The sequence below is a fragment of the Rhea pennata genome, chromosome 1, assembly GCF_028389875.1.
Source record: "Rhea pennata isolate bPtePen1 chromosome 1, bPtePen1.pri, whole genome shotgun sequence".
Taxonomy (NCBI): Eukaryota; Metazoa; Chordata; class Aves; order Rheiformes; family Rheidae; genus Rhea; species Rhea pennata.
In genome coordinates, this window is record NC_084663.1 from 56,717,959 (window position 1) to 56,741,966 (window position 24,008).

Below are 24,008 nucleotides of genomic sequence, written 5' to 3' on the forward strand. Positions count from 1 at the left end.
TCAGTTTTTAACTCCAAGGTTTCTTTTATTTCTGCTCAGATGAATGGAAATCACAGAGTTAGTACAGTGTCATTTACAAATCAAAGTTCTGACCAAGAGCGGGGCCAAAGGGGAATCAAGCTGCAGCAATCCCGATGGCCTTTGGCAACATGGCAACAGTGACATGACAGCAGGCTCTGAAGCGAATTTGCTTCTTGAAGAAGAGTTGTGCTTTGGGATCTCTCCTTCCCTACCACTGCTCCTGATCAGCCAGCTGGAGTACGGCAAGGATGAGATGGTGTCACCAGCATAGGGCTGAGCTTGCCAGCTCCCTCCTATGGGGGCCATGCTGGGATTGAAGTGAGGTTCAGGTCCCTCAGGTTTTAGGAAATGGGAATCCCTTTCTAGAATGCTACACTAGGCATGCTGCAAGGCACTGCTCTAAGGGAGAATGTTTTGGAAAAGGCTTTTGGATTTTTAGAAAGGACTGCAGCAGTTTCCTCGGGGCTGGTATGTCTAATTTGCTAATGAGAAGGCATGACAAACAGCTGACCAACCAAACAGCCATGAAACTCAGTGTCTAATTCAGACTGATCGAACAACTCAATAAATAGCTCCTCGCCTTGGAGGAGAAGGCAGGAAACAAAAAAAAAAAAACAAGGAAGAAGGGATGCCTGGAAGAATACCATACTCCCATTCCCTCCTCCAACACACACACACACACACACACGTGCACATGACAAATAAAATAAGGATTTAAAAAGTTTTAGGCGGGTTTGAATCCATCTAGCAAAGGAGGTGTAAAAAATAACCAGCCAAACCCTTTTTGCACACTTTTAAAGTATATACAGATAAAGCTGGGGAAAGGTCAGTTGTGACCTGTGGCCCTTTCCCCAGCTGCTCAAGGGTGGCACTGGTGAGCAGGGGCACAAGCTGCCCCTTGCCAGCACTAAGTAAATCTTGCGCTTTTTTGCCCTTGTCTGGAAAAGGAATGTTCCTCCCTCCCCATAAAGGCAGCAGAGTCAGTCTGTTTAGCAGCAGCAGGGGCAGGGGGTAAGATGTCCTGAGTAGGGTGTATAGGCTACATCCTAGCAGAAATACTTTATCCCCTTGGGTCATCTCAGCTTTGTAATGGAGCCTGCCCAGCCCTGGCACTAGAGGGAGAAAAATCTTCAGTGGGAGGGGAACTCTCAAAATAAATAGGGCATCAGTTATTTCTTTTTGGCTATGTCTCTAGGACCTTGTGATGCAGAAGTGTTTTTTTTTTTTTGTTTTTTTTTTTTAACATTTTAGTTCAGACCAGTAAAACCCAAAGAATCCTGCTTCTAAGGCTAGAGTTTTCTCCTGAAGTTAAAATTGGGACAGGAAAAAGACAAGAGTGGGAGGGCAAGGAGGGACAGTCAGGCCCAGTTCCCTCCTGGTGGGGGCTGGAGGCACATGGAACTGTCACAGTTAGAGCGGAGGAAAGGGACGGGGGCAGTTAGTGCAAGTTTTCCCACAAACACCAAACTCCTCGGCTTATTTCTCAATTAATAACAGAGATAGCCCCCACCTCATTAGCAAAGTTTTGCAGGGGGGGAAAGAGCATGGTCACTCTCCTCTGCCAGACCCCTCTGCAGCCTCAGAAAGGGGAGCACTGTGGTCAGACTTCTCTGCTCCAGGCAGAGGGCTGGGGGTTTCCCGGGGAGGTGTCAGCTCCGGTGTCTGGGAGGAAGTGATGGGGGAGAGATGCAACTTCTGGAGAGATGTGAAGGAGAGTGCAGGGACACAAGCTCCTCCTGGAAGATCTCCCAGCCAGCTGCAGGGACTGCTGGGCAGTCGGACAGCACATCCCTCCCACTGCTGGCGTTCCCCTGCTCTAGCTTTTCTCCTTGGGTGACTTGCTTTTGGAGTCGTGTTTGTTGCCCAGCAGCTTCAGAACCTTCATGGGCTTGAATTTGCCTTTCTTCTTGCTCTCGGCCTCAGTCTCCTTGTGAAATTCTGGGGTTGCAAAATGGGGGTGTTATTATGTGATGCTGATGGTTGTACATACACATATAAGTAACAACAGCGGCAGAGGTGAAGGCAATGAATCAAAGCCCTCATGGCATGCTTGCTTCTTTCTGTGACAACAGCATTGCACAGCATGGCTGTGCCCCAAACCTTAACAGCCCTATAGAAAAGGCTCTAGAGGCTGCACAGCACAATCTCTCCTTCTGCACAAAATCCGATGAATGGTTAATGCTGCTCCTCACTGGGGTCTGCAGTGAAATTGTAACTAAAACCTTCCTGATCATTTCTTACCTTTCTTTTTAATCATGGCTTCTAGCATTTTGTCCTCCTCCTCTTCCCTGAAAGAAACAGTAGGAAATAAGTCAGCAATTCTGCCCTGAAAACAGCTGCTGTATTGCTTAAGGCTAAAGAACCTCCTACTTAAAAGCCACAGAGGGGCAGATCCACTACTCTCGCAAGCCTTTGCTGTCATGAAGATCAGTCCAACATGCTGGCAGGTGCTGCCCTGTCTTTCTCTCCAAGGCCCTTCAAAGAGACAAGGACTGGGAAGCCTGGGAAAGACCTGTCAGCAATAGGGACATCTTGGGACACCTCCACAAGCAGCTCAAGTGGCACAGGGTCAGAAAGGCCATCCCCTTCCCCTCTTCCCCAGCTCCTCTTACTCCTTACCTCTGCCGGTCCTCATCTAGGCAGTTCACAATGGCATTCCTCTGCTCGATGATGGTTACCAACTCCTGCATCAGCACCTTCTCCCTTACTCGGTCCTCATCGGTCCAGTCCTTCTCTACCCACCAGAGCCCCCAAAGAAGGACAGGCAATTAAATGACTGAAGGAGCTCCGAATTTAGCACTAGTGCTTGAGCCAGTCACCTGCAAGAGCAATCCCCTTCTACTCTGTTGCTCTGCAAGGCAAGCTGGGCTAGGGGTGGTGTGAAAGGACAAGCCAGTACTTGGCATCCATGGGGCAAAGGAAAGATCTCCCCGCCCAGGGCTGCGGCAGGTGATGAGATGGGGCAGTGTCTCCAAAGCCAGCTGAATACACTGACCTCCCTAAAGACCTGGCTCTCTTTTCCAGAGACCTGCCATGACAGAGGGGAGATGAAGTTCCAGGGAAAAATGGAGATAACTACACCCACAATGATGCTTTACCTGGCTTGTTCAGCAGGCAACGAAGTTCATACTCTACATCTGACTGCCGCTGCTCCAGGTTCTGCTGCTTGAAGCTGCAAGGGAAGGGGACACTGCTGGGTTACTGCTGGGATGTTCCAGAGAAGCAGAACATCATCCCACAAGCCAGAGTGGGTTTGCAAAGAATCACCAAGATTCTGGTCTTATCCTGTACAGCACAAGGCCAAGCACCCAGGGAGCCCAGCCCCAGCAGATATCAATCTCATTTGCTCAAGGCCTGCCTGGAGGAGATGCTGCAGGGACTCTGGCCATCAGTGACTTGCAGTGTGTCAGTTCTATTTGGAGACAGTGCAAAGCCTGCCTGCTTGCCCTCTTCCCCAGCTTCTCCAGGCAAGGAGATCATGTCAGATCCTCCATTGGAAGTATGAATTTGGGAGGGCTGAGATAGGGCTCCCAGCAGCAGGGTCAGTGCCTTCCCCCATACACACACACACTCACATGTAGATGAGCTCTGATTCATGGCGCACCAGCATGTGCTTCTCATGGATGAGTTTGAACCAGTCCACCAGCAGGCTGTCCTCAGGACTGTCTGCCAAGTAAAGGAACAATTCAGAGCCATCCCTAGCCGTGTATGATCCTAACACCTGGGCTCTGCCAAGCCAGGGCAGCCACCTAGAATCATCTTGACCTCAGCTGTCTTCTGAACCCAAAGAGACCTTTCCTCCTCCCCATGCCCCTTATCACTTCCTCTTGTTTTAGGGACGTCTGCATGTCAAGTGTACATTTATGATATTTCCTGGAGCCCCATGTAGCCACTTGTGCTCCCCTATCCCCAGCATCACCAGGGAGGAAGTCACTGCTACTATCTACCTTGCTCAAGATAGGACAGCCCTACAGTCTTGTCCTGCCCTGAAGCCAGAGGAAAGCACAGCCCACATACCATTCTCAGAACTGCGAAGTTTCTCCTCCAAGGCCACGCCACGGTGCTCCAGCTGGTCCAGCTGGTGTTCGATGGCGTCCATCTCCCCATAGATGTCTTCCTCAGGGATGTACTGATCTGTTTGCACCTGCCAAGCCACACAGTGGAGACCTCCTGTCACCATCATCCTCCAGTTTCTAAGGGTAACCCAAAGGCTGGTCTACATTGAGCGAGGGACAAAGGGCACTCCATCTAAGAGCTGATCGCAATCCCTACCCTACCCTGAAATAAAGGGAAACCAGGGTGCTGCCATTAATGGAGTCTAGTTTAGACATCACCCTCCCCACCTACAGTTTCATGCTGTAGTCCTTACCTGCTCACGCATCAGTAGGGTGCCTATTCATCTACCCCCCAATGCTGGCTGCATACCAAGAGGGCAACCCAGGGCTTAGCAACCAGAGCTACAGCCCTGGGGGACGATACAGAGCTGGCTTTTGCCACCCTGCTCCTGAGGGCCTTTTTACCTTACGTTTGATCAGTGGGAAACCGTGACCTGGTGCAGGAGGACGCACTGGCTTGGAACCCTTGGGAGGTTTCTTTGCAGAGGGAGAGGTGCCAGGTGATGGCTTCCGGTTGAAGGGGTTCTCTTTGCAGGAAGACTGAAGCAAGGGGACAAAGGGAGATACATGAGGCTCCAAGAAAACAGTATCCCAAGGCTAGGACTGGGCAGACAGCTTCTAGGAAGAACGAAGTATTGACCTCCACCAGCATCCTAACCTTGGGGCTGTGAGCTACTGTCCTCCCAGTTTGTTCACTGGACAACAAAAAAGCTAGCAGGTCACAGCTGTCAGAAGGATTCACCTTTTCCAGGAAGTTTCTCTCTAAACTTTCCATCGCCATCATTCACCCCAAGACAAAGATTTTCAGCCCTGGCCACTGAAGCTTATCCCATGTCACTACAGAGGCTTGTCCTTGCATTTGTTATTGCTCCCTCTCTTTCCTAGCTGTGTTAACCTCTCTGGCCTCAGTAATTTTAGTTGACAGAAAGTTCTCCAGTTTCTCTCTAACCAACATGCTGAATTATTTTCCTTCACAGTTCCCTTCATACTTGCTCTGATCTCACAGCATCCTGCCTCTTCTTCAGCACATGGGGCAGGCAGGGTAAGCCCGGCCACCACGTAACTAGCACCTGCCCACAGGTTGCTCTCAGGGCGTCACATATCAAATCTATGAAGGGCAAGCCCGGTCTTGTGCTCCCCACTGTGACCAAGTGATGAAAGGAGGTAAAAAGGATGCAGATATGGATGGGAGGAAAGTCACCATCTCACCTTCAGCTGTGGCTTGGGTGAGGAGGGTGGCTGAGGACTTGCAGCACCCCCATCTGAAGCCAAGAGAATCGGCGTAGGGCTAGCCCCTGCAGGAGGCTTGGGAGGCAGCCGGCTAGGGCTGGTCTTTAAACTGCCAGCGGAGATGCTCCTGTTTGTATGTGGGGCACCGGGCTGTGTCTCCCCACTGAAGCTGGCCAGCTCGCTAGAGGAGGAGAAGGAGGAGTTGGTGGAAAGGCTGCCTGGGGCAGCAGGGCTTTCGCTGGAGGAGACACTGGTCAGCGGGGTTTCAGTGCTAGAGGTCTTGGCAGCTGTCGGCGTATGGACAGTGGGCTCGGAGGAGCTTTTCGGCACTGAGGCCTCATCGGCATCACCCAGAACCTTGGCTGAACTCTCAGAGTTGATGCTCTCGAGACTGAGGGCTGGAGATGGGGTGGAGGATGATGGCTCAGAGTGCGACAGCCTGGTCATGGGGTGGTGGGCTGCAAAGCAAAGGGAGAGCTCAGGGAGGAAGGGCGCAACCAGGAGAAAAGGGCAGGTATGTGTTGGGGGGGGGGGGTAAAGTGAGCCCAAAGGGAACCAGCATCTGGCTTTCTCTTCAGAGAGGGCAGAAGGGACCCTTCAGAGCAAAGGTCTTACTTACAAACCCTAAGTGCTCCAGTGGGGGAGAGCGGATGTGTTTAGCACAAGGCCTAGCACAACCATCACTGCATAGAGGCTTGGCCCACCAGTGTGAGACAGAGGCTTCTGGGTAGCGGGAGCACAAAGGGGCTGCACTGGGGTTGAGGAGGTGGGAGCAAGCTTACGTAGGGGTGAGGGGGGTAAGCTCACCTAGTGGGGAAGCACTGGGGGCTCGTGGAGCTGGTCGCTTCTTTGCCTTTGGGCTGCTGGTGGGGGTGATGCCATACCAGGGGTGGAGAGGCCTGGCAGCAGTCTCACTCTGCTCCTGCTCAGGAGCGCTCTTTTGGGTGGGAGCACTCTCCTCTTCCTCCTCATCCTCCTCCTCAAAGGGATTGTATGGCTTGGGCTCTGCAGCATCAGAACTACTTTCCTCGCTCTTGGCTTTTCCCACCTCTTCTCCATCTTCCTCCTCTGCAGTCCTGCTTGGAGTCTCGTGGCTGCTGCCAGGGGGAGGAGGGGGAGCTGGCTTCTTCTTGGGCTCTGCTTGCACTAGGGCCATCCATGGTGGGTCCTTGGCTCTCGCAGCAGCTCCAGTGCTGGGAGAACAGCAGAGAGAAAAAGAGAGAGATGTCAGCGAGCAGATATGGGCAGGAACGTCAAGACATGGGAAAAGGACTTAGTCCTCAAGCAAAATGATGGAGGTAGCAGGATGTCTCCCACATATGAGCAGGCTTCTCATTTGAGGCTGGCCCTAGTCTTCTCCAGACACAAAATGGCTTGTTCTCTGTGGTGAGCTGAGGACAAATCTAAGGGCTTGAGGGAAAGGTAGTCCATGTCACTCATATGCTGGGCCAAGCACTTTGGTTTCTAAATATTAGTCTCCATCTGCTAAGCAGCAGTAAAAGCTGAGCTTCGTGGGGACAGCCATTCCCATAATGTGTTTGTTCAGCCTCTGCCCCAAGAACAGGTAAGAATGAGATGAACATCAGTCCCTGCAGGTTCCTCAGTAATGGCTAGATAGGTATAAAGGATCCTAATTGCAGCCAAATACCCACAAAGTCTTTGCACTGGACATTTCTCTGGACAAACCCTCCGCAAGGCAGTTGAGTGTCCCCTTTTCAGTAGCCATTGACAGGGCCACTGCAGAAAGCACTTGGCAGCCTGTATGCATCCCAGAAACACATTTCCAAAAGCCTCCAAGCTCTTTACAAACCCTAAGGGACAAAGTCCCTCAGAGGTATGGACAAACACAAGTCAGGGAAAAGATTTGATCATGGCTATATTTTCCCAAGAGGCAGGGACTGATGTAGGTGGGAAAGGAGCCCACAGCTGACTTGTCCCCACAGCCCCACTGCACTATGGAGTTTCCAGGTGACCTGCAAACAGAAGGACGTACCGATCAGAGGAGCTGGGTCTCCCTCGAGGTTTTGGGACGGGGGGACTGGGTTCAGGTACTCTACCTAGAAATACACAGGGTCAGACTGTCACAACACTGAAAGGACATTAGGAAAGAGGTTAAATGAACACAGGGCACCTCTTACATATATCCCTGCAGAAGGTGCTGACTGTTCTCACTCCTTGAAAATCTTGTGGCATTTCTCCCACAGTCAGGGCGGCTATGAGTCTCCTCCAAATATCCCTGTCTTTTTCTTCCCACCCCACCCTTGGAGTTGCACCTGGAGAACCAACATGCCCCTCTGCCCCCACTCATGCAAACTGCTTGAGCACTGCCACTTTCCCCCCACGCTGGCAGCATCCTCTGGAAAGCTCCACAGAAATACAGAGAGCAGGCAGGTGAGAAACCTCGTGCTGCTCCGTCCACTCCAGGGACGGCTGGCAGATGAAGGCTCAGTGACTGAGCCTAAGTTTTAATTGGAGGCAGAAGGGTGTTAGGCTGCAGAGAAGAAAAGAAACTCATCCAACCCGAAGCTGACTGCCTCAGCTGTTGTGGAAGTGGACAATACACCTGTGCTGCCACTATACTTTCTTACCATTCACCATGCCAGGCCCACACTCACTGGCCTCATTCTGGATGGTGGATCTGGGCCGTGGGACAGGGTGAGAGGTTGGAGGGGAGAGGGTTGATGGATCCATGGCCCTCCTTGGGGCAGGGGTTGGCCGAGTGTCTTTGAGCCGTCCATCCAGCGAGCTGGCTTTATCCTGGCTGGGCACAGAGGGCTTGCTGGGAAGAGGAGGTCTGGGAGGAATCTGGCACATGGGTGTCCCACTTCCTGTGTGGGCAGGGGGCATCGGTGTCTCTGCTTTGCTGGGTGCGCTGTCCTTTTCCGCAGGGCCTGCCGCGCTCTCTGCAGTCACCTGGGTCTCTGCAGTGTTCTCTGCGGAGTAACCGTTGTCCTTCCTGACCTCTGCTCGTATGGAGAACGCGTCCTCACCCACACTGGCATCCCCAATTTCAGTTCTTAGCTCTGGTGATTGCCGGTCCAGGCTGGGCCTTCCATCTGCCTTCCCACTCATGGCCAATTTACCACGATGCTGCGTGCACACGAAAGTCCCCGCCTCCGGCCCAGGCTTGTACGACCCTGGGAGCAGTGTGCTGGAGCACTCCTTGCACCTGCCAATGAGAAGTCAGAATCCTGTGAGATGGGGGATGCCATCCTGCCTTAAGAGAAAACAAGAGGGCTAAGGAGGAATGCTTGGACTGGCATTTGGGCTACCCCTGTGGGGTGATGAGAGTTAATTCCCCCCTTTGCTCCTGAATCCTTGTACAATCTTGGGAAAGTCATTCAGGAAAGGAAAGATGCAGAAAAACATCACTATGCCACTGTATGAGCCCTAAAAATACTGTTTGCATTTGAGTCCCTCTCTCAACTCAGAAAGGATATAATAGACATGGAAGGGCAACAGCTATTATTAGAGCTATGGAGAGGTTTCTGGCCTGAGTAGAATGAGATTTGGCTGGCTGGAAAAGACACGGCTGGTGGAGGATATGAGAGAGAGCTACAAAATCACATGTAGCCCTGAGAGCAGGAGGAGGGATTGACTGTTCACAGATAAGAATGAGGGAGCATCAACCAAAATTAGGAAGCAGTTGTTTCAGAACTAGCATAGGGAGGTACTCTCTGCGCTACTTGCTATGACTTTGTGGTCACCAACGGTCCAGATGGGTTCAAGAACAGGCAGATGTATTTGGAAAACAAATCCACTGAGAACTAAATAAAATGTTAACATTTCTGTTATCATTTCAAGAAATGTCACGAAATCCCTCAGCTGGAGGCTTGAAGACCAGTCAAGAGAAGTATTATACATGCCTAGCCTGTTTTTACGTTGACCTGCACAGGTATTGATCATTGGCCCCTACCAACAACAGAGCTTTAGGCTGGAAGGACCCAGAAATGACCCAGTATGGCCCTTCTTGCACTCACTGTGCCTTCTGTGCTTTGCCTATTGAAATGGGGTTAATAATTTTCCCCATCCTTCATCCTCTGCCACATCTTCTTGGATCATCTGCTGTTTCCACACTGAGCCACTGACTCCTCCATTATGCAGCCCTCCAGATACCACTGTAATACACAGCACTAGCAACCAAGTCAGCCCTTTTCCACTCAGGAAAGGGGAAAGATAGCATATGTGCAGCAGAGCCAAGGGCAAGGGGCCAATGAAGCATACTCATGAAAACCAAGCTTGTTTCTTCTTGTCTGAATTCCAGGTGCTCATAGCAGCTGGCTGCCCTATACTGCAATCAGATAATTTGGGCGAGGAATTCTGCTTTGGGTGTCCAGTTGACTGGTATTTACTTTGAAATGTAGAGCAGTAATGTGACAACACAGTGGTGGTGACATGGAGGGGTATGATGAAACAAAGAGGTAACAAGTTTGGACAAGGGGAAAAAGAGGTTTGTTTTTGGTTTTATCTCAGTCAACCCACAGAACATGTGGCCACAGGACATTCCCAAGTAAACAGCACCCATGAATCAGCAGAAAAAAAGATTCAAGGAAAACACAAGGATACAAAACATTCAGGATAAAATTACAGGGATCTTGCTGCTCAGTCTGAAGGGCCATGAGCTGTGCCAAGAAACACACCATACTTCTCCTATTTCTGTCTCGTAAGTGTTGTTACACCCACATCCCAAAGCTCATGCTTTTGCCCCAGCTGCAGATGGGAAGTGTGACAGGCCCCAGCTCAGCACCCACTTTTGATACCGTGTTTCTATGACACACCCCAGGTATAGGTAGGACCTGTTTTATATAGTTATGTGAGGCCTCCCATGTCTTTCCCATGACTCAGCATTTCTGCCCTCAGATGCCAGTTGTCCACATGCAGGCTTTTGTCCCATGGCCCACAGAAGAGATTTCACCCCTTCATCATCACAGCAAGGAAAGCAAAGACTTTGCAAGTGCTGCAGGTAAGAACCTGCACCTAGGGAGTAACCACAGAGCAGACGACGTCTAATCTCTCATTTCTTGGTTTGGTAACAGCTTGCAGCTCTCCACATGCTCCTCTGAGAGCTCAGCATCACCCCAGGCAGTGCTGAAGCCTCTATACCCAGTTGAGGCCATGGAGCATGGGAGGAAAGGGCTCTGTGGGTCTAAGGTCCTGGCTTGGACCTCATAGGAAGAGGAGAGTGCTTGGTAGGAAGAGCAAAGAGGCAGAACATCCTGGTTATGAGGCTGAGAGGGGCTCACAAGGAGCCCACAAGGGGCTGGGAACACAGCTCAATGAAGTGCAGTAAACCAGCGGAGGCAGGGAATGTGGGGGAGGCAAGAGGCACACGACTGGACATGAAGAGCTAGTCAGAGCCATGGGACAGGGTGCTGGGAGGACGCATGCAGGCAAACGCACCCTCTTCAGTCTCATTTTAAGGACTGCCATTGAACCCTTCTCCCTTGATGCTCCGCACTGTCCAAGGACACAAACCAATGAAGATGGGGTCTGGCTGGCAGTGTACCATCCCAGTTTGCCTGGTAACGCTGAGGAGAATGCTTGTCCCAGCAGGACAGGCCACAACATACCTGAAGCACTGGCGGTGGTAAAGCTTGCCCTCTGCCAGGTAGCGCTGGACCAGATGGACGTGCTGCTGGCAGGCTGTGCAGGTACTACTTAGTGTGGTGCGCTGAGACTGCTCCACTGGGTCTGAGGTGGCATCATCCTGAAACACAACACAAGGAGAGCTCAGAACAAGTGGCTGCAATCTGCTCCCTGGCCACCTGCCACAGGGAGCTGTGGGCTCCTCCAGAGTAGCTGCTCTCTCGTGCAAGGCCTGTCTCTGAGCACTTGCAGCACAGCATAGGAGCTGACCTTAGAATCTAATAAGGCAGAGCACAGCTGTCCCCAAGTCCAGGCACAGGCAGGCCACCTCTTTCCAAATTAGAAGGGGTCACTTCGATAACCTGCCTATCCCTCCAAAAGGTGCCTTGCTCCTACCTAGAGGCAGGACTGAAGGGACGCAGAGGGACTACACTAAATCCCAGGTAGCAGGAACCTGAGGGAGAACTCCCTCTCTCTTCAGAAGTCAGGTCATCCCAGATACCTGCTAAATCCTGAAATAAAGGGCTGAAGAGGAAAAAGGCATCTACTCTGCTCATCTAATCCCACAGCCTGCATTCCTGCTTTCTTCCTCACCCATGGGATTATCCTCCCTTAGGAGGAGGGTGTTTGTGCCCTCTTTGTGCTCAGGGAACCTTCCAGCACCAATCTTCTCACCCTCTTGCCTGCAACAGACAAATTTCAGTCCACAGACCCCTAGAAAGAAACTACTCTCTTAGCTGGGTCCTCCAAACCACTGATACTGTAAGCACCTCTCCTACCTTAAAACACATGGCCAGCACCTTGTACAGAGCCATCCCACTGTTTCTCTCTCATCTCCTCACCTGTAGCACAGGAAGGACTGCTGCCTCAGGTTAGCTTTGAATCAAGAAATTAGGTACCTGTGGTGCTGGGGGACTCTCGACCGCAGCCACAGGCTTCTTGTGGGACAGTAGAGGCAGCGACACGGCAGCAGCTGGGCACTTCATAGGCGGAGGGACTCTGGCTGGAGACAGAGACAGAATGCAAGGAGGATCATGCATGGACAAGAACAGTGACTCATGCAACACACGTGGGGGAAGGGGAGGAAAAAAAAATCATCCAGCCTTGTGACACAGGACGGGACTTGCTGCTCCTATTTAGACACTTCAGCGCCTATTTTAGGGAGAAGAGACAAACACAAGCTAATAACAGGTTGGCCACGAGGCTGATAGAGAGTCTGGTCCTACTGTAAAACCCCTGCTGTCTCAGGGATACCAGTCTGTCACTGTGATTTGATTTACCCATCAAATGCCACTTGGCTTCCTCATAAGCAACTCCCTAAGTAACACTTAAAGCACAGAGTGCCCTGGTTGGCTGCTAATGTATTTCCGTTGCTCATTGAGCCGCAGGGCTCCTGAAGGCTGTCAGCAGGTCTGTGAAGTATTCCTTGCCCCTGTCAGGGCTGGTACTCACGCACGCAAGTCCCCAGAGGGAGTCCTCCGTTGAGCGCTGAGCCTTCTTGGAGAAGTGCTTGTGTGTAAGTATGTGGAAGAGGTCTATCTGATGCTGCAGCTGACGTGCTATAGTCAGAGAGCAGAGCAGAGGAGCGATGCCCTGGAAGAGCTGTCTTGGACTAGTACTCAGCTCGGGTTGCAGTTGCAAAGAGAGATGAGCTGATTTAAGACACTCCACCTTTCTCCTCCTCCCCCTGTCCTTCAGCCACTTTGAACTTAACAATGTGATAAAAACTACCTGTGGGAGGAGAGTTCCCTACCTAGCTTTCTCCCACTATAGTGAATTAAAGCAGATCACAAAGGGGTCTGAAAGGTTCCAGAGGTGACCAAACCCAGGCAGCAGGAACACAGCATGGAGGGAGGAGAAACAAGGCATTCCTCTTTCAGCAGCACTGAGCTGTTCAATCATTCCCTACCTCTTGTGAAATCTCACCTTACCCCACTCACCATCTGGGCCCTCCCCATCAGCATCAGAGAGATCCAGGAGAGGCAGCTCCTACCCATCCACCTCCCCTTCCCCCTCAAGGTACAGATAGCTCCAGTTTCCCCACAGCAGGCAAGAAGCATGGGTGCTCTCTCTGTTCACTAACTCCAGGGCCATAAGCCTTTGGACATCTGCCCTCCAATTTGCAGGTAAATACTACTGAACTCTAAAATGGCAACACAGAGCTCCTTCCTAGATGCCAGCCTCTCCTTTCACAAAGCCCGATATCTGAATGCAGTGCACTCTACACACAGAAAAGGAAGCTCTGGAGTGGAAAAAGGAAACTCTGACAAATACACTGCCCTAGGGATGAAGGGAATACGACTGACTTCTATTGGCACATGGCACTGCTGGTTTTCCTTTACTGCCAAATGTGAGCAAGCTGGAAGCCACAGGGGGGGGGAAGGACACTCACCTTGGCTGGGGTTGTTGAAATGGTTGTAATACTGAGACACGTAAGTCATGATGCTGAGGCAGTCAGGAACTTTCATGGAGACCATGTCATTGGGATCTAGGAGGGCTGGGATGCCCAGCTCCCGCTCTGCCAATTCGAAGGCCTGAAGGAATGGCAGAGAGAAGTAATAAGGAGAGAAAACTGATGCCCTCTGAAAAAATCACATAGAAATCAAGCCGTAAGGGCCCTTGGGAAGATGTGAACCTAGGGCTTCCCTGACAGACAGGCTCCCAGATATGCTGCCTGACTGGGAAGACATCAAAGCAAGAGAGCAAATTACTGCATTTGCCCTTTCCTCAAAGTCATTTCAGCTGCCTGTGCCCTGCAGCTCCCACTCAAGCGGTCTTGGCATTCCACACCAGGATGGGGAGGGTGACTCTCAGCAGATCTCAGCACTGAAAAAGCAGCGTCTTTTCAACCTGTGAATTGGACACAACACCAGCGTCTTCAACCAGCAGCTTTGTGAAGGGGCCAGGGCTGGCAGGTACTTCCAGATGTTGACAGCTCCAGCAGCATGGCCAAACAGCAGCTTTGTTAAGTAGTGGCCTTGCTTACTCCAAATGCTGAGCCCATAGAAACCCAGACTCTGCTCAACCTTTCAGGCTCTGGGGTGCCATATCCTCCCCTCCTGCCATTAATGCCAAGGAGACTCCAAACATCCCAACTCAAGAACCAGTGGTTTGCCACACACAAGCCACTTTATGCTTCATGTCAGAAAGTTACTGCCATTTCTGCTTGATGAGATACAGGAGGGCAACACAAGTCCTGCAATTATATACATGACTACTTGGGAGGAAGGAGTTTGTGAAGGAAACAGCAATTTAAGCGCTTCCTACTTAGCAGTGTATGTGGGTTATTGGCAACACAAAAACACTGATCATCCTGTGGTTGTGCTGAGGGCAGGGTACCCAACCACAGTGATCTCAGAGAGGGTGGTAGTGAAACTGTGGCAGGCACTGAGAAGAAAGTGAGGTAGGAAGCGACAGGAGTGGTGTAAATGGCAGGATATCAGATGCAGGACACTTTGGTAGTAGGTGAAGACCAAACGTATGTGGCCTACAGGTCACAGCATACTGCGTGGAGTATGTGAGATAAAGAATGTGAATGTTGGGGATATGTAGTAATTGGGGGTGTAAAATGTCCACTGTGGACACTCAACTGTGCCCAGCCTGACTTTGAGTAGGTCCCTTGGACAAGCCTTGCTGGTCGCAAGACTGCAAACGGCAAGGAATGAGTGATCCCAGCATAGGCAAGAAACCATTGTGTGGCTCTCAAACAGGAGAAGATAGCTACTAACAGCTGAAAGGGGCTAATTGATCTTGGAAAGGATCCACATGGAGAGCCCTAAATCTGAAAACCCAAATGACCTAGCTCAGCTTCTCCCAGGAAGGTGGGCCTGCTGAAGACGACCTAAGTCTCTCCACTAATTGCCAGATAGAGATGGGTCAATAAAGTTTTTTTTTAAGAAAAAAAAAGAGGCAACTGCTGCTTTATCCCACTCCTAACCCCTGGTGTTGGGCATCTTCCTAGTCTCTGCTGCCTGCTTCTGTTGCTGGCTCCAACTGCCCCAAGCAGCAGGGGAATATCACAGACCAGCTGAGGTTCAGAGCCACCTTCCTCTCTGCTTGGCCCTGGAGTCACATTAGCGTCTCACTTCCACTGCCTGGTAAGCCTGGAACAGCTGAGGTCAAGATGTTGCACCATTCTGATCTTCCTTTGATGTCATCTTGGCAACTACCAGGTTAACCATCTTATCTTCTCTTCAGTACAGGCTAGGACCTGATGTTTCAGCTTCCCTCATGTTTCTAGAGAAGTTTCTGCCTGTCGCTTACAAACACAGATTTTTTTCTCATCCTCTTCCCACTGCCCAGTTCTCCCACATCTCATGACCTCCATCATTTAATTTCTCATATCCCTTTTTCCTTCTCTATATGGCAAAACAGGAACTTACCAAGCGATTGTTCTCATAGACATCATCCTTGGAGAGAGAATCAAAGTCTCTGGAGAAAAAGCAAAGACAAGGAAGATGAGATGGGGAGGAAGAGTATCCCAGTGTCAACACACACAGGGTCTCAGGACAGTCAACCTTCCTGGGGCATTGCAACAATTCAATATGTAAGATCCTAGACAACAAAAACCTTGGTAAAACAGATTTCAGACTGTAAAGGGGCTGAGAAACCAAAGGGGAATAATAACTGAAAAAAAAAAAAAAGGACGAGCCAAACAGGTGGTAACCAGGAAATTAAAACATCATTCGCAACTCTCATAACTACTTATTTTGCCCTCATGGTTAAAGGCTGCAGAAATGCTAGGGCACACTGTGATTAGCATCACACACTGCTGCACTGAAGGGCTTACAAATACCACTCAACATCATCCCAAGCTTGGCCCTCTAAGGCCACTGGTACCCCTAAAGGAGGAGGAAGTGGAACCAGAACCCTCACCCTGAGTGAAAAACCTGACTGCACTAAGTCTCTTTCACCTCAGGTGTCCTTGGATCTCCCCCCACCACCTCAAAGGATTCGATGTCACCCCTAAGATGTGGGGTCACACGGTTCTTTCTCTTTCCCCCTGAATGATGGAGAGCCTCCCTGCATGCTCTCATCCATGAGCAACCTGGATCAATCCCTCTCACTTCAAAATGTCCTGCTTACACTACTGTAAATGGCTATGCAGAAGAGACCTTAAACTGTACTTCTGTCCTCACTTCCCCACCCTACAACACTCTCAATACCATCCTTTGCTATAAAATTTACAGTTAGATTGTTGAAAGCAAGGCACTCAGCTGTGAGGCACAGAGCGGAACCTGGACACTTCTCAACCCTGACAATCTGCTATTTCAGCTGCCCCCTTAGATCCCTTCAGGGAATTGTTTCCACCCAGCCATAGGGATCAACTAGCCACCTTTGCTGGAGGAGGCTGACTGCAGCTGGGAGCACAGGGCTAAAATCTTCTGGAGGTTTTCAGTAGCTGGGCAAAAGTACAGGAAGGCATTAGCTGTGCCGGTTGCATGTACGTGTTGTTATGTGTGAAGACAATATCACACTGCACCAATTATGGCCTCTTCCTGTCAAGGATGTCAGCCTTGTTATGAAAAAAAATAATGCAGCAGCTTGGTGAGCCTGTGAGCTAGATTCACAGGTGAAGAGGCAGCCCTGAAAGGTTCAGGGTTGGATGAAATGAATCCAGAGACAGGTGCTAAAGTTTGAGAGACTGACCCAAAAAGAAACTGAGATCAGATTTGCCCAGTCAATATCATATCAAAGGGCTGAATGATGTGGTCTGTGCCTTCTTCCCCCTCTAGGGAAGCTAGTGTTTCCCTCTTGTTCATGAGGACATGGCTAGGAGCGGCAGTGGGGGTCCACAGACCCCCCCCCACCCCTAGGGCTCAATTTCAAGGGCTGTGATCTTCTCAGCTGTATCTACATCACATCTGCTTGACTGACACCTTCTACTGCTGTTAGCCCTGTATTAGATCCTGTAGATATGCCTGGCACTGTATTCTTTAGGGATTAGACAATTCAGATTAGAGGGGACATGTAGATACCTCAAAGCCTGCAGTAACATATCCCTGTGTGTGCAGGATTTGAGAGAAATGGTGAATCTTCAATTTATTTCTGCTGAAAGCCACCTGAGGGCTCTGGGTACCATCCTTACTTCACCCCTATTTGGATTTTCTTACATTTTCCTGCAATACCTTGCAAACCCATTCACGTGCTATGCTCTGGGATTCTCCCTGCAACACCAGGAGCTCCCCTAGTCTCCACGGGAGCATGCAGAGCAGAGCCCTGGTGCTGCACTGCAAGGCAACTGGCCCCCCCTCAGAGTTGCTTGTGTGACTTTTCCAGTGCTGCAGAGGAAGTCCATGAATGAACTCAAAAAGATTTTCCCAGCTGCCACTGACATTATAAAATTATACTTCCTCTCTTCAAAAGCAAGAGGCTACTGGTGCTATTTCCTCCAAGACAAACGAAACAGAAAAAAACAGTTGCTGCTGCAAGAACAAATGCAGCAGATGATACACCAAAGTTGCGCTAGACATGCAGTTATATGTTAAGCACTACCACCTTTCTGCAAATATGAGCACAGAACTAAGCCTACTTGTAATACTGCAACTTATCCTTCTCTAAATATTTGTGAGAAAAGGTTTCAGCTGCAGTCTTTACTTTGATGTAACTACTAGTGTCCTTTTTGTATTTATAACTAGTTTCCACTGGGAGATGTTGTTTCCCCTACGTCCTTTTTTTTTTTTTTTTTTTTGGCCTGGAAAACTCCCTTAACCTTGCTGTATTTATTTATTTTTTTTTCTTTTAAGGAAAATAGCAGCTTGGGAACACAGAAGAAGTGATGAAACTGCTCTCTAAAAAGTAACAACCTTCATATTGAATGCTCTTGCTTTCAGGATAAGGGAGTGGTTCAGATTTGCCTGAAGCTTGAAGACTTGGTGGTGGCCTGGGCTGGGACAGTATTTTCTGACTGACAAAAACATATGTCCATTCCACTGAATGGCAAACCAGAGCCATTTTAGTAAACCAACTCAAATCTTCCTGTGAAAGCAGACGACAGCTGCAAGGATAAGAATCTCAAGATGTAACAGGAGGGCTCCTAAACAGTGAGGGAACTCCAATATATTCTTTCCACTAAAGCAAGGTAGAAGACTCTCAGCTTTTATCCTAGCTATTCCATCAGTGCAAGGCCTTGGGGGTCACAGTTTATTCAATTTCTCTCTGTTGCCCTTTCCAACTCTCTCCTTCTATAAATCAAAAAGGACCAGGCTTGATCTCCATCACCTCTGACACAAGCACTCCCATTTGCTGCTCTGTCGTGCTGCATCCCTGTGGCTCCAGGCACGTTCTCCACGATGGTGAGTACAGAAGAGCAAAGAGTGCAGCCTCTCAGGCATGCAGAGAAAGTCACGAAAAACATAACCCTCTCCTTTCCATATGCTGCCTCCTGTGCAGAAAGGCCAGCACCTCGCATCTCACAACTCTGTGACATGTGACATGTGACTGCATGTCACCATTTCTTTGCCCTGATCTCAGCAGCCTTTCATCTGATCCTGCTCAAGCTCATCTCCTGTCTTGACAAAACACCAGTCCAAAGGTGTTTTCTTCCAGATTTAAGAATAGGAGAAACTCTGGATATCCCAGTTGAACAACTGTTTCGACTCAGTAAACCCCAACGTTGCAGCATATCTTGGAGTAATATTTCCATGCAAATAGTATCCCAAGTGTTCAGCTAATTAGATACATACAGAGCCACTGAGCACTCTAGGGTTTAGGGCAGCTGCCAGAAAGCACAGCAGACTCAGGGAAGGGGGGAGGGTTTTCTGCACAGCTAAAACCAGAGCAAATTCCTAGATTCCTCAAATATAAATCATGAGCTCTTTAATGGCAACACTGCATAATGAAGCCTTCAGCTTTCCAGACCTTGTCAGGGAAACGTAAGCAGCACACGTGAGGGAACAAATCAGATTTGTGATCCTGCCTGTAACTGAATCCACGACTCCTGGGACACAAAATATCTTATCTAGTGCACGGCACTCCTCTCCTATTTTCTTCAAGTCTCTGGCTCTCAGCACTCAAAGGGCACGTGCCATACTGTCTTCTTTTTCTCATTCCTGAATGCCAAGTACCTCCTCTAAGCTCCGGAAGGCTGCAAGGCTTAGGACGCTAGAAGATGCATTTTGCTTCACTAAGCTGCAACAAATGCCTCATAAACATTAATTTCATGCTTTAAATTTCTAAAGCACTAAGCAAACAAACTCATCAAGCCCCACAGTCTACTGTCAAGTTGGCTTAGACACTTCCAGCTTAACTGACAAGGGAAAAGAAGAGATTAGATGTCTCACCCCAAGAACACGCAGTCAAAAGTAGAATCAGGGAGTAAATCCACATTTCCCGGGTTGTGCTCAAGGCAGGAAGTTTGCCAAAGGAGTGCCTTTACTGCTCTCATTTTACAGATAAGGAGAGAGAGGCAGTGAAATCAAGTGAGGCACACACATTTGTGAAGCTAGAGTCAGTATGGCCCAAATCCAGACTTTCAGTCTCACACAAGCCCCAAAGCATGCACCCCGTCCTTTGTGGACAGTTCAAGATACTTTTGGCTGGATTCAGTAGGTACTGAGAACCTCCACTTTTATTTGCTTCTTTCAAAAAAAACCCCAGTAATCTACTGTTTCCAAGAGCCCCGTACAAGTTCCTCTGAAGCTCTCCAAGATAGCATCCTTCTGAAGCCATCTGCCTCTTTCTAACGGGATTGTGTTCAAAACAGGAGTTACACTGAAAAGTATTCTCAGTCTCACTTATGGATATTCATATGGCCTCTCCTTCTTTTCACAATCTCCTCCTTGGGGTTTCACACACTAGCACAGACACATTCAGAGAATGCCTGCAAAACAGGTAGGGCAACCAGGCAGGTTCAGACAACCAGGATGGGCAGAAACAGCCATCGCAGCAGCAAAAGCAAGCCCTATGGAGACGGGGGCCGGAGAAGCAGTATCACATAACTACACAAGAGAGCTCCAGTCCAGCTCAGCTCTTGTGTGTGACAGAGTGGAAAGTGAGCAAGGAAACAGGGAAGCAGCTGAATACAGATGAACTTCAGCCCCCTGGGCTCAAGCTACTGTGAGCAGTGTGGTTGACTCACAGGGGCTAGAAGAACCCGTCACAAAAGAAGACCATGCAAGGTCAGAAAAGTATTTGCAGATCCCTGCCAAGTCCCATTACCGAGCTGACTGAAAGCACTTTAGAAGAAAAGGAGGGCAACTAGTTTTTCTCTGCCATCAGGAGATTTACTGCTTTTGATGTGATCTTCCCACTTCCAAAACAGGACTGTCTGAAGAAGCTGGAATCAGATGAAATTGAAACTACTCCTAATCATCCTCTGAAAATCCTTCCACAACATGCCATGTCCTTGTAAGGCCCTCGGTTTTGCCTTTATAATACAGCTCACGCAGAGTAACTGTGAAGCATTTAGTTAGGACATCTGCCAGGAATAGATTTAAGCCCACTGACAACTTAATAGCAGCGGCTGCTGCTTAATGGAATGGTAAATATGGTTAATAGGAAACCATCAGGTGGTTCTAGTGGTGCTTATTGGAAGTTTTTGATGATCCTTCTTGTTTGATCCTTGTTCTTTTCAGTTGCCAGTTGCTGTGGCAGTTGCAAAAAGTCAAAAATACAGGAGATACTGATGTTCCTGCCCTTTAACTTGCCTCTTCCTCTCATGCAGCCCAGGCTGAGGCACACAGCAGACTCAAGGCTGGCAGCATTTTCAGAGGCTCTGTCCTACCCAGTCAGAACAAACTACACCGCACGGGAGCTGCTGTGACACAAGACCACTCAACTACCAACTACTTAAGAACCAGAAGGAAGCAAATGTGTTGGATGCCTTGGCTCTCAGTGGTTCCCAACTACCACACCGAGGATTTTTTAGTGACCGCCTGGAACATGTCAGACACCAGTTTGATTTCTAGCCTACTACTTGTCCAGCTTCCATCTGTAAGAACACAGTCCTGCTTTGCCCTCTCATGGGCACCATGGCTCCACAGCAGCAAAACTGCTAACCCTCATCCTGCTATCGATTGCCCATTTTTATTACTTACGATAAAAGGCCACCAAGAGGGCATCTCATAAAAGAAGATCTAGTCAATCCAGGCAACCCTGGGTGATGGTAGGAAGAAAAAGCAGTCAAGGAGCTGAATGTGAAAGGAAATGTGATGCTGTTTACGGGATCTGAAGGCCTTCCAAACAGGTGAGAAGTATGCGTGTGCGCCTGGGGCATGGGAAGCACATGGTGAAGCCTAGCTGCATTGCTAGGGCTACCAAAGCTTAGAGCAGAGAAGAAATGGATTTCCAGCAGTGTCAGGGCATGCAGGGTTACAGTGGCAGGTTGGACCAGATTCCTTCCATCTGCTTAACCGGTTTCTCCAGGATGGCAGTATGCCCTCTAGCAACCTCAAACTCAGCGGCCTCATTAAAACTCTCATCCCCTCATGTCTCAGAGGCACCCCGCAAAAGGCAGACAGACAGAGAAATCTGAACTCTGAAGTCACTTCTCGGCAGAGGCCAGCAGGACTTTACGTCCCTGCTGGTATTCCCCACGTCTCACTTGCACTGCAGCATTCACAGAAAACAGCCCAGAAGCAACAGCAAGCAGCAGCCTGGGTCCTGGGCCAGCACCTTATGGCTTGGCTGGCAGAGACCACGCAGGAGGACTCTCATCAGCGGGGCTGAGAGTCCCAGTGGCCGGGGGAAAGGTCCATGGGAGTTGGTAGCGCCTCCCTCATATTGCTGTGAGGTGTCCCCAGCACCATCCCTCCTTTCTCACGGCACAGCTTCCAGCTGAGCTTCCAGCCACGTGCTATCACCTCTGACTGGAGGCAAGGCCTGCGACTGGGCTTCGCCATGGGCTTCCCACGCTCTCCCTGCCTTAAATCTCATCATGCTCCATGTTAGCGCCGGCCTCGGCCCTACTCCGGGCTCGGATCGGAAAGCCGCTCGCCGAGACAGCTCGTCCTTCTTCTTCCTGGCGCGGAGCGACTTCGGCGGGCGGCATGGCGGCACCCCCGCCGCCGCGCAGGATCCCACCAGGCCGCGCCGCGCCGCTGCCCCGGCCCGGCCCAGCCCAGCCCGGCGCCGCCCTTCTGGCCTCCCGGGCCAGAGCCCCCCGCCGGGGCCGCACCGCTGCCGGCGAGCGGCGCCACCGCGGCCCCGCCCGGCGCGGCCCGGCCGCGGGCAGCGGCGCCTCCCGCCCCGCCGCCGCCGCCGCTCCGGCCCCCGCGGGGCCCCGCCCGGAGCGGCGCGGCGCGGCGCGGCGGCCGAGGCGAGGCCGGTGCGGCGCGGCCTGCGCCGCGGCGGCTACTCACAGCAGGTCGGGCCGGTGCCGGTGGAGGATGGCGCAGAAGGCCAGGCCGTCGCGGAAGGAGGAGCTGAGGTCGCGGATCTCCACGCCGCGGTAGCCCTCGCACTGCCGGCGGCACCAGGCTTGCAGGGCGCCCCGCGGACCCGACATGGGGGCGGCCGCTCCGCCAGCCGCCGCCGCCGCCGTCCCCGTCCCGCCCGTGGGCGCGCAGCGGCGGGCAGCAGCCGCGGCGGCGGCGGCAGCGGAGCGGGCGGCTCCGCCTGCGGGGCGGGGAGCGGCGCTGGGGCGCCCCGGGCCGCCGGCACCGCTCCGCCCCGGGCGGGGAGGCCGCGCCCGGCGCCGGGGGAGCCCCGACTGCGGTCCCCCTCCCGGTCGCGAAATCTCTGCGGAGCTGGGGGAGTCGAGGCTTCCGCGTGGGGGCCAGCGCGGGGCTCTCGGTTGCCTTCTTGGCTACTACAGCCGCGGCGGGAAAAGCGACGAGCGCGGCCCGGGGCGAAGGCGGGCGTTGTGGCGCCTGCCCGGGTCCCTGCGGGGAGCGTGGCCCCTGCGGCGGGGTTTTTGCTGGGCCGCGCCGCGGGACTGCTCGCGCTTCGGGGGCTCCCGGCGGCGACGTGAGGCGCAGAGGACGACATGGCAGCCCCGAGTCACGCCTGCCCCTAGCCGTCGGAGATGCCGCCCGGAGAGCGCCCCGCCATCACCCGCAAGCCTGGACACGAGCCCTGGAGCCGCGAGACACGTGGGGCAGAGCGAGGGGACGCCGGGTGATGCCCTAGCCAGGCGGCGGGTCCGGCCCCACTTGGCCACCCGCCTGCCCGCGGCGAGCCAGCCAGCGAGCGGTGCCGCCTCGACGGCCCGCAGGGGCGCACAGGAAGGAGGGGGGAGGGCAGCAGACTGCACTGGTTTGCCCAGGCCACAGGTCCTTCTAGAAGAGGAATCGCAGAGGGGAAATAAATCTGTTCCTCCCTAGCTTCCCCCTGGCCGGCCTGCTCTAGCCAAGCTTGGGCAGGTCTCAGAGGTACGCTCGGAGAGATCCTCCGGCAGGATTAATTGCTCATTGTCCAAGTTAGGGGCTTCCACTGGTTTCCTGAGGAGACTGTTCGGTAACATCCCAGATCTCGCTCTTGGTAAATGCTTCCCACTGTTCTCATCTGGCTTTGATACAGCTCTCATCACTGTGGTATCTGAACATTTTCCAGCAGTACATTAGGGAACATGACTAACATCTGGCACGCACGCGTCCCTCTTTCCTTTTTCCTCTCCCCAAAGCAGACCGCTTGCAGCGCAGTCCCACCATTGTTTGTCCGCTCTGTTTGCAGGAGTAGAGAACGGCATCCTGTCCCTGGAGGAGACAAGAAGTCTGTGGTGTGGGGATCTGGCAGGATTGCGCAGGCTGGAACCAGCCACTCTTTGGTGTTCGGCCCCTGGACCAATATCAAGATCCTGCATCAGGTACAGGGACTTGGTTTAGAAATGCATGGAGAGAGTCAGGCACTGAGGGTAGGATGCAGCAAAGATCTACATGGTAGGAAACACAGGGGAGAAGGGGACAAATCTGGGCATCTCTACCCCCAGTTAGGTGTGTTAGCCAGGGATATTTTGGAGAACAATGTAGGGAATCACTAAACACCTGAGCAGGGCTCATGTTGCTGGGTGCATCCCATATTGACATCTCATCTAACTGCTGACACTCAACTATTTGACCAGAAAGCCTTCTGTTCATGAAGCTCAAAAGGATTCAAATTTACCTGTCGCAGAAAAAA

General features: G+C 51.5%; 1 protein-coding gene and 1 long non-coding RNA gene across 4 annotated transcripts in view; one reads left to right on the forward strand and one right to left on the reverse strand.

The window, feature by feature from the left end:
- MICALL1 (MICAL like 1) lies at positions 1-22,468 on the reverse strand. 3 transcript variants are annotated; one of them, XM_062588226.1, is made up of 16 exons: positions 22,253-22,468; positions 15,335-15,383; positions 13,345-13,486; positions 11,852-11,955; positions 10,937-11,073; positions 7,982-8,535; positions 7,360-7,423; positions 6,174-6,559; positions 5,346-5,824; positions 4,542-4,676; positions 4,039-4,165; positions 3,597-3,687; positions 3,120-3,193; positions 2,641-2,755; positions 2,263-2,309; positions 1-1,959 (listed from the first exon to the last, which is right to left on the reverse strand). In XM_062588226.1, the coding sequence occupies exons 1-16, from the start codon at positions 22,396-22,398 to the stop codon at positions 1,838-1,840; spliced, it is 2,772 nt and encodes a 923-aa protein (XP_062444210.1). In that variant the 5' UTR covers positions 22,399-22,468; the 3' UTR covers positions 1-1,837. The 3 variants fall into 3 exon arrangements, with proteins under 3 accessions (XP_062444210.1, XP_062444200.1, XP_062444217.1); XM_062588216.1 differs by having other exon boundaries at positions 7,955-8,535; XM_062588233.1 differs by lacking the exons at positions 15,335-15,383; positions 22,253-22,468 and having other exon boundaries at positions 7,955-8,535; positions 11,852-11,951; positions 13,345-13,427.
- Positions 22,214-24,008, forward strand: part of LOC134147271 (uncharacterized) — a 13,034-nt gene continuing 11,239 nt past the window's right edge. Inside the window, exons 1-2 of the long non-coding RNA XR_009959978.1 lie at positions 22,214-22,320; positions 23,565-23,697. This is a non-coding gene — a long non-coding RNA (uncharacterized LOC134147271). The remainder of the gene's footprint in view (positions 22,321-23,564; positions 23,698-24,008) is intronic.